The sequence below is a fragment of the Podarcis vaucheri genome (assembly GCF_965113315.1).
Source record: "Podarcis vaucheri genome assembly, chromosome: 2".
Classification (NCBI taxonomy): domain Eukaryota; kingdom Metazoa; phylum Chordata; class Lepidosauria; order Squamata; family Lacertidae; genus Podarcis; species Podarcis vaucheri.
The window spans coordinates 129,692,426-129,702,526 of NC_138760.1; the positions used below are offsets into that span (position 1 = coordinate 129,692,426).

Below are 10,101 nucleotides of genomic sequence, written 5' to 3' on the forward strand. Positions count from 1 at the left end.
TGGGCGGAAATTGCTGAAATGTCCGGGAAACTCTGGACTTATGACAGCCCATGTCGCAAGCGTAGATTTCGGCAAACTTCACTTGAAATAGATACGGCCCCCACCCCCGTTCCTTCAAGCCCTCCTCATAAGGCTTGGTTTCAGACCCTTGATGATCTTGATTGACTCCTCTGCATCATCTTCATGAAGTTTTCCCTTAGCATTTAGCTAGATGCAAACCTTAAATTTGCTTTCCACAGTTGTTCCCATAAAGCAAAGTCAATGTTGTGTCCTACACCTCTGGCCCAGCTTCTCATTGATGATTTCATCATTGCATTCTTTGTGTCCCACTCAGATAATATGTTATACATTTTAGATACTTTTAACCCTGGAGCTTCATAACTCCCTTTCAAACTGTGAGTTTTGTTCTGCAAATCTGTTTTTAAAAATCTGACTTAAATGTTACATTCAACTGATGGTAAATTGACCAGTCTCCCTCCCACCTAGAGGAAGAAGTTCCCTTTATAGGGACCCCACATACAATGAAGCAATACCACACGGCCCTAAACCTATCCTCCCAATACGTCGAACTTAGCGGGTAAACTATTGGTCTGCTGTGTCAAAGTTTTACTGGACGTTTGGACAATATTGGCGAGAGCGCCTGTAATCTCACAGTCACCACTTCCCCTGGAATAAGAATCACTTCTGTTCAAACCAGTAAGTATGTCTGTAATTATGACAATCCGACCAATGCCAAAATGACTTAAGCCCTATATCGGACTCCTCTCGATGGGTTTCCCCCCGAATATAGAGCATGGTCCAATCCCCTGGACATTCTCAGACTTACAGAAATCCTTCTCAAGGTCATGAAGGAATCTGAAGAGGTGATTCAAGCAACACAAAAGGAGATTTCTCCTAAAGATCAGGAAGAACTTTCTGATAGCAAGAGCCAGCAGTGAAAAGGAACTCCCTCAGAAGGGGGTGGACTCTCCTTCATTGGAGGTATTTAAGAAGAAGTTGGATGGTCATCTGTCATGGATGCTTGAAATGAGATTTCTGCATTGGCGGGAGTTGGACTAGATTCCGAATCTACCATTTGATTATTCACCCTGCTGTGAGTTCTTGAATTGACTTTTTTAATGAGTGACATTTTATCCACATTCCATGCACTGATATGCTTTCAACTCTGTATGAATTATTTGGTGGGCCATGAGAGTGGCACTCTGACTGAAGCTCTTCCCACATTCCAAACACTAAGAGGTTTTCTCTCTTGTATGAATTATTTGATGGGAAGCGAGACTGTGGCTCTGACTGAAGCTCTTCCCACATTCGAAGCACTGAAAGGGTTTCTGCCCAGTATGGATTCTTTGATGGGAAGTGAGATGATGTCTGTGACTGAAGCTCTTTCCACATTGCAAGCACTGAAAGGGTTTCTGCCCTGTATGGATTCTTTGATGGGAAGTGAGACTTTGGCTGTGACTGAAGCTCTTTCTGCATTCCAAGCACTGAAAGGGTTTATCCCCTGTATGAATTCTTTGATGGGAAGTGAGATGTTGTTTGTGACTGAAGCTTTTTCCACAATCTAAGCACTGATATGGTTTCTCCTCTGTATGGATTCTTTTATGGATTATGAGATGGGGGCGTTGACTGAAGCTCTTCCCACATTCCAAGCACTGATATGGTTTCTCCCCTGTATGGATTCTTTGATGCAAAGTGAGACTGCTGCTTTCACTGAAGCTCTTTCCACATTCCAAGCACTGATGTGGTTTCTCTCCTGTATGAACTTTGTGATGGGAATAGAGACTCCGACTGTGGGTGAAGCTCTTGCCACATTCCAAGCACTGATAGAATTTCTCCCCTGTATGAATTCTTTGATGAAAAGTGAGAGTGTCCTTTCGACTGAAGCTCTTTCCACATTCCAAGCACTGAAAGGGTTTCTCTCCTTTATGAAGTTTTTGATGGGAAGAGAGACTGCTGCTCTGACTGAAGCTCTTCCCACATTCCAAGCACTGATAGGGTTTCTCCCCAGTATGAATTCTTTTATGGGAAGTGAGATGTTGTCTGTGAATGAAGCTCTTCCCACATTCTAAGCACTGATAGGATTTCTCCCCTGTATGTATTCTTTGATGCAAAGTGAGACTGTCCTTTCGACTGAAGCTCTTCCCACATTCCAAGCACTGATAGGGTTTTTCCCCTGTATGAATTCTTTGATGGGAAGTGAGACTGGAACTTTGACTGAAGCTCTTCCCACATTCCAAGCACTGATAGGGTTTCTCCCCAGTATGAATTCTTTTATGGGAAGTGAGATGTTGTCTGTGAATGAAGCTCTTCCCACATTCTAAGCACTGATAGGATTTCTCCCCTGTATGTATTCTTTGATGCAAAGTGAGACTGTCCTTTCGACTGAAGCTCTTCCCACATTCCAAGCACTGATAGGGTTTTTCCCCTGTATGAATTCTTTGATGGGAAGTGAGACCCACCCTCTGACTGAAGCTTTTTCCACATTCCAAGCACTGATAGGGTTTCTCCCCTGTATGAATTCTTTGATGGGAAGTGAGATTTGAGTTGCAACTGAAGCTCTTCCCACATTCCAGGCACAGAAAAGGTTTGTCCCCTGTATGAATTCTTTGATGGGAAGTGAGACTCTGCCTGTGACTGAAGCTCTTTTCACATTCCAGGCACTGATAGGGTTTCTCCCCTGTATGAATTCTTTGATGGGAAGTGAGTTGTGAGCTTTGATTAAAGGTCTTTCCACATTCTAAACACTGATAGGGTTTCTCCTCTGTATGAATTCTTTTGTGGGTAGTGAGAACCCCCTTCTGACGAAACCTCTTTCCACATTCCAAGCACTGATAGGGTTTCTCCCCTGTATGAATTCTTTGATGGCAAGTGAGATGTATGCTTTGATTAAAGCTCATTCCACATTCTAAGCAGTGATACAATTTCTCTCCTCTGTGAATTCTTTCATGTGAAGTGAGGCTATCCCTCCGAATGAAGCTCTTTCGTTGATGGGAGGTGGACTGGGAGCTCTGGCTGATGTTCTCTCCATACTCTGAATATTTATTTGATTTCTCTGATATGTGGATTCTGTTGCAGTCCCCCTTGTTCTTCCCTTCCCATTCATCACCAACTGCAATGAAGAGAAAAGATAATTATCGCCTCAGGAAGAAATGGAGCTCCAGATTATTGAACAGAGTTCCCCGCCCCCCCCAACTCACTAAGAGACTTGAGAGTGCTCCGTTTCAGCCTCAAGAGGACAGCCTTGAAGTCTAAATTAACAGCATTGCAGATGTGTGGCATCTTCAATCCCCCAACATTTGAGCATGCCTGAGGGGTGCCTGACTCTCTTGAAAACAATGGGGTGCCATTGCCAGCATACTGTGACCGGGGCGCAGATGACACAGAACCATCAAACCCACCACCTGACCCCTCCCCCAGCAATGCACTGCCACGTTAGGGTAAGTCGTGCTAACTATGCATCGCTGCCCCGGACCCCAACCCCACTCAGAGCGAAGGGGACGTGGTTCACATCCAATACTGAACAAAGTTAATGAATACTTGTGATAATGGAAGGACTGAAGTTAGATGTGAGGCCTTACAATAGTTTTCACTGCCTTTGTTGGCTGATATTAACTGACATATTGCTTGGCTTTTATTTGGGATAGATTTGATTTGGCTCAATCCTGGAATCCACCCCATATGCAAGGTCAGTCATCTCTGGTGGAACACTCTGTCACAAGAGACCAGGGCCCTGCGGGACTTGACATCTTTCCGCAGGGCCTGCAAGACAGAGCTGTTCCACCAGGCCTTTGGCCAGGGCACAGCCTGACTCCCTCCCTCGGCAATCTCCACTCATTTTCATGAGGAGACCAACTCTGTATAGTTTAATTGGTAAGAGAAGATGGAAAACGACTATTACTCACACTTAATCTAAGCCCAACAGCCACAAGAGATTCTGACTAGGAATTCGGCTATGTGATATTGAATGTTCTCTGTTCTCAGCTGTTTACCCTTTTTTGTTTCAATTTATACCAATTCATGAACCCAAAACTCATACACTGATCAGCAACGAGGAACGACATGTTATTCCTGCAAATTTATTTAGTCTACATATTTGTATCATATAGTCTTATATGATCCTTGTTTTTAAAAGGAAAAGTTATTCCTAAAAGAAGAAAAAAAGGCAAAACACAGAGGCCCCATCAGCAATCAGTCCTGAAATTAGGATCAGGTAATTTAAAGAATCATGGCTTCTAGTGCTGCGCAATGGATCAGCGAGTTCTCTGACATTGGTAGGGCATTCAGAGCACAGTACTGGCGCCAATACATCGCGGTGGCCGGGGAGCTGTGACGTATTCCTGGCTCAAATTGCCTGCAGATGTCAAAGGCGCTGGAAGGCAGGTGGAGGAGCCCAAAAAGGGGCTCACCTTTTCAATCTCCATCTGCCTGCCTGCCTCATCCCACCCCCAAAATGAGCAAGCCCCAGTACCTCTCCAGCCCCATCCATCTATGTCCCCATCTCCCCTCCCCTGGGACTCACCAGATATCTCGGAGGTCCCTGGGACGGAACGCTCAGAGGCTGTGAGGAGGGATGCAGGAGACAACCTGACCAGGTCAACTGTCCATCTTCCCCCTTCCATCCTCGCTAGCTTTACAGATTCCTTCCCCACAACAAACACTCTGTGAGGTCAGTGGGGCTGAGATACTTCAGAGATGTGTGACTAGCCCAAGGTCACCCAGCAGCTGCATGTGGAGGAGCGGGGAAGCGAACCCGGTTCACCAGATTAGGTGAATACCACTCTTAACCAGAACACCACACTGGCTCTTAGTTAAGGTAAAACTTTGGCTCATGCTAAAGAAGAGCATTATGGGAAAGCCAAACGCTGTAGAATTCTTGGAATGTGTATCTGCTTCTTTAATTGCAGACTTTCTATCTCAAAGAGTGTGAATAAGTTATCTTCTCCATCTGCAGGAAGGAGGTTCCTAGCTGATTTGTAGTCTTGACACCTGGCTATCTTAGATGCCCTTTCTGTGTGAAAAAGGTTATGAAGCTTAATTTACAACTCAAAGAATCTGGTCTGGCTTTGGGAATGCTTTTCATCTTCAAGGCCTTTTGATAAACAGGATTCGGCTGTCGAGGCTCCTAAGAAGCCTGAGTTATTGTTCTTCTATCTAACCATTGGCGAGTTGCTAATTAATCTAAAGAACTGATTGGCTTTTGAGTTTTGAATCCACGTGGGTTCAAAGGGGATAAAACCTAAGGAAACCAACTTGCAATTCCCTAACATACCTTGCCATGTGAGACCATTGTCATGCCAGGGATGTGGAGAACAGTTCTGTTTCATACTTTCATTCTTGTTGTATGTTCTGTAGTTAGTGATACTGAAAAATGTTTTCATTTTCTGTTTGGTATTTGTAAGAGATGTGCCAACTTTTATGTTTGAATCATCGTGGATCAATTCCAATCTGTTACCTCCGAGGATGTGGACAGGCTGCTTGGACGAGTGAAACCAACCACCTGTCTCCTGGATCCTTGCCCATCCTGGCTTATAAAAGCTAGCCGGGAAGGACTGGGCGATGGGCTTCGTGGGGTGGTGAATGCTTCCCTCCGTGAGGGTGCCTTCCCAGACCCGCTGAAAGAGGCGGTTATTAAACCGCTTCTTAAAAAACCATCTTTAGATGCGGCCACGATGGCCAACTATCGCCCAGTCTCAAATCTTCCATTCCTGGGCAAGGTGATTGAGCGAGCGGTTGCTGAACAACTCCAGGCATGCCTGGAAGAAGCGGACCATTTGGATCCCTTCCAGTCGGGATTCAGGCCTCATCATGGGACTGAAACTGCCTTGGTCGCACTGGTTGATGATCTCCGGCGGGCTAGGGACAAAGGTGAGAGCTGTTTCCTAGTTCTGCTGGATCTCTCAGCGGCGTTTGATACCATCGACCATAGCATCCTTCTGGACCGTCTTGAGGGGCTGGGAGCTGGGGGCACTGTTATACAGTGGTTCCGCTCCTTCCTCCTGGGCCGTGTTCAGAAAGTGGTGGGGGGGGGATGAGTGTTCAGACCCCTGGGCTCTCACTTGTGGGGTGCCTCAGGGTTCTGTCCTCTCCCCCATGCTTTTCAACATTTACATACGGCCGCTGGGAGAGATCATCAGGAGGTTTGAGCTGGGTGTTCATCAGTATGCGGATGATACCCAGCTCTACCTCTCTTTTAAATCAGAACCAGTGAAGGCGGTGAAGGTCCTGTGTGAGTGTCTGGAGGCGGTTGGAGGATGGATGGCAGCTAACAGATTGAGGTTGAATCCTGACAAGACAGAAGTACTGTTTTGGGGGGACAGGAGGCGGGCAGGTGTGGAGGATTCCCTGGTCCTGAATGGGGTAACTGTGCCCCTGAAGGACCAGGTGTGCAGCCTGAGAGTCATTTTGGACTCACAGCTGTCCATGGAGGCACAGGTCAAATCTGTGTCCAGGGCAGCTGTTTACCAGCTCCATCTGGTACGTAGGCTGAGACCCTATCTGCCTGCGGACTGTCTCGCCAGAGTGGTGCATGCTCTAGTTATCTCCCGCTTGGACTACTGCAATGCACTCTACGTGGGGCTACCTTTGAAGGTGACTCAGAAACTACAACTAATCCAGAATGCGGCAGCTAGACTGGTGACTAGGAGCGGCCGCCGAGACCATATAACACCGGTCTTGAAAGACCTGCATTGGCTCCCAGTACGTTTCCGAGCACAATTCAAAGTGTTGGTGCTGACCTTTAAAGCCCTAAACGGCCTCGGTCCAGTATACCTGAAGGAGCGTCTCCACCTCCATCGTTCAGCCCAGACACTGAGGTCCAGCACCGAGGGCCTTCTGGCGGTTCCCTCACTGCGAGAAGCCAAGTTACAGGGAACCAGGCAGAGGGCCTTCTCGGTAGTGGCGCCCTCCCTGTGGAACGCCCTCCCACCAGATGTCAAAGAGAACAACAACTACCAGACTTTTAGAAGACATCTGAAGGCAGCCCTGTTTAGGGAAGCTTTTAATGTTTGATGTATCACAGTATTTTAATATTCTTTTGGAAGCCGCCCAGAGTGGCTGGGGAAACACAGCCAGATGGGCGGGGTATAAATAATAAATTATTATTATTATTATTATTATTATTATTATTATTATTATTATTATTATTATCATGACTAGAGTCATGTCTTTTGCGTCTACTTTTATCTCTGTTAGATGGGAGCTTTGGCACTGCAGCCTCCCTGGCCACAAGCTCCCAGTTAGTTCAATACCCCCCCTCCCAAAATAATAGCAATTATTATTATTTCCCCGCCCCAGCCACTCTGCTGGCTGCCAGGTCCTCCCCCAACTCTCTTCCTCCAGCCTGGCTCCCCTTCCGCTGTAGCCCCTCCCCCCAGACCATGCACACTAGAAGAGACTATGGCCAGGACACAAAGAAAGACGAAGTCTTCTGCAGGCATTTTTATAAAATTCCACAGAGGGGCATCCTGTTAGGCTGCAATAGATTGTAATGGGTCGCTTTGAAGTCAATTCAGCGCCAAATATTAATAATAATAAAGAATCCCGCGCCCCCCCCTCACCGCCCTGCGCGTATTTTGCCAGAACAAAGGCAGCGACCCTGAGCAATTCTGCCCCACGTCGACCGAAGGGCGGGCTCGGTGTAAGGCAGCGCCCCACGTTTGGATCCCCCAGAAGATCCGGCTTCCCCATTGGGAGGAGGAAGGGGGCAGGAATCCAGCTTCCAGGGAAGAAAGGCTGCGGGGGGGGGATAGGACGCCCCTCGCCTCGTGCAGGGATGTGACTTCAAGGAGCCAGAAGGCTGGGCGTCCCTCCCAGAGATCCTTCCCTTCCCCCCCCCTCAGCCCCCCAACACCCTCGTATTCGGGCCCCCCACCCACGAAATCTCCCCCTTGGCACGACTCACCCCTCGCCCTGCGCGCCGCATCTCTTCCTCTGCATCAGGAAGGACCACCCAAGACGAGCGGGGAGGGGAGGGGAGGTGGGGGGGAGAGGGGAGGGTCTGTTCCCAGGCCTCTCTAGGCAGCCGGGCTCTCTCTATTCCCTCCCCCCCCCATTGGCTCCCTCTCCTCCCCAAATAGCACCACCTGCGCGCCTCCCCAGTTGCGTTTTTCCGGGTCAAGGCAGGAGGAGGGGTCCGGATCCCGCAGAGAAGGGCGCTGGATTTGAGAATTGGGTGCAAAACCAGCCTGGCTGGAGGATAGGGGCCCTCGCGGGCATCGCTTTCACGGCAATATATATTGCCTTGAAAGCGATGCCCCCCCACACACACACACAGAGTATATATATACATATACAGACATTATGTTGGGGGTGCGCATGGCATCAAATGCTTTTGCGGAAAGATGGACCAGCCTCAAGATGCCAGCGCTTTGCAAAGGCGTCTCTGGAAGAACTTGGCCAGATCTGGAACCTAAGAGCGTCCGCCCTCCCCTTGCGCCATAGCATCTTTCATTCCCCCTTGCTTGCTTACCTGCCTGTCTTGGCGTGTCCTTCCTTAAGTTCATTCTTCCTCTCCCTGACGGGTGTAAGGCATCTGACTGCCGCCTTCTCTCTGCTTTAGGGGGTTTAATATGTTGCACAGGAGCCACTTCCTAGGAGCCCTAGGGGCTTCAAACCCACTCTCAATAAAATATTTGTGGGGGCCGGGTCCTTCCCTCAAGTTGATGGGCACTGCCATTCAAATGGGGGGGGTGTTGCACTGCATCATGTGATCAATTATGCAGGAAGCAGATTACCTGGACCCCTGCAATATCTTATTCACTGGCACCCCCAATATGTTGCATTATTTTTACATTGGCAACCTGCCTTTCCTTCAAAAAGCTGCGGGCGACATACACACTTCTTCTGCCTGATCTCCATCTTATACCCACAACCACCCTGTGACGGGGGGGGGGGTTGCATGAGGGTGATGCCAGCAGGGCAGTGGCCCCGGGGCGGATTTTTGAGGGGGCACAAAGCAGGCACTGCCTTCAGGGGCCCCCAGTGCAGCCCAACACTCCTCTCCCACGGTTGGAGGAACCAACCATGGAGGTTGTTTTCTTTATAAAGATTTATTTTATTATTATTTTCAGATTTATACATTTCATCAAATTTACAATCACCTTAACATTTCAAAACTTGACTTTCTTCCCTCTCTTTCCGCAGTTCCTTAAATTTATTTTCCGTATCCTCTGCATATCCAAATCGACTTAAATTGCTCATTCATTCATCCACTTTACAAATATACACTTATAATACTGCAGGTTATTACAATAATCCTACAAATGTTCTTATCCGTTTACAGTTTATCCGTAAAAATTCAATAAACCATTTCCGTTCTTTTATAAAAAGTTTGTTATCTTGATTTCTTATTCCTCTGGGTAAGTTTCACCATTTCTGCTTATTCCCTAAGTTTTTGTATCCATTCCTCCTTTGCTGGGACTTCTTTCCATTTTGGAGCAAGTAAAATTCTATACAGTTTCTTCTTCTTCTTTGGCGATCACTCGTAGGGGAGTAAGATTGTCTTCCATAAACAGGGTTTCAAAAATGAGTCCGTAGGGGACAGTGAGGGAGGCAAAGAACAAAAGACATGGGGGAAAGCCCCCTTAGCGCCCCATAAATTTGAGTGAGGGAAAGGCTCAAAACAGTAGGGGAAAGAGAGGTGGAGTAAGGGCTTGGGGATGCTGACAGGAAGTCAGCTGCAATTTAAAGCAACAGTAGGGAATGTAAGAGAATGGGCTGCTGGGGGGGGCAGAGAGAGAGAGAGAGAGAGAGAGAGAAGCCCTGTGGTGACAATCTGGGTGCTGATGCCGCGCCAAAGAGCGAAGCAGCAGCAGCAGCACCCAGGTCCTGGGATCAGAGCCACCGGAGCTGGGAGCGATCCAGGAGCACTTCTTCTCCATCATGGACTGGGCATGGTGAAGCAGGCCGGAGCCGGAGGAGGCCACCCCCTCCCCCCAAAAAAGAACACCTTACGTGAAAGAATCTGGGCAGGGCTGGTCAGTGGCGTAGCGTGGGTTGTCAGCACCCGGGGCAAGGCAAGTAATTTGCGCCCCCTAACCTGTGGATTTGCGCCCCCTAACCTGTGGATTTGCGCCCCCTAACCCTAACCCCCAGATGTTGCGC

The 10,101-nt window shown here is 48.1% G+C and overlaps 1 protein-coding gene across 1 annotated transcript; it reads right to left on the reverse strand.

Annotated features, from left to right (window-relative positions):
* Positions 1–1,232: 1,232 nt before the first annotated feature.
* Positions 1,233–5,289, reverse strand: LOC309527318 (uncharacterized protein; the record flags this gene model as incomplete). Its single annotated transcript, XM_082214060.1, has 2 exons — positions 4,520–5,289; positions 1,233–3,109 (listed from the first exon to the last, which is right to left on the reverse strand). Exons 1-2 carry the CDS (start codon positions 4,617–4,619, stop codon positions 1,233–1,235), a joined length of 1,977 nt encoding a protein of 658 aa, XP_082070186.1. The 5' UTR covers positions 4,620–5,289.
* Between the last annotated feature and the right edge of the window lie 4,812 nt (positions 5,290–10,101).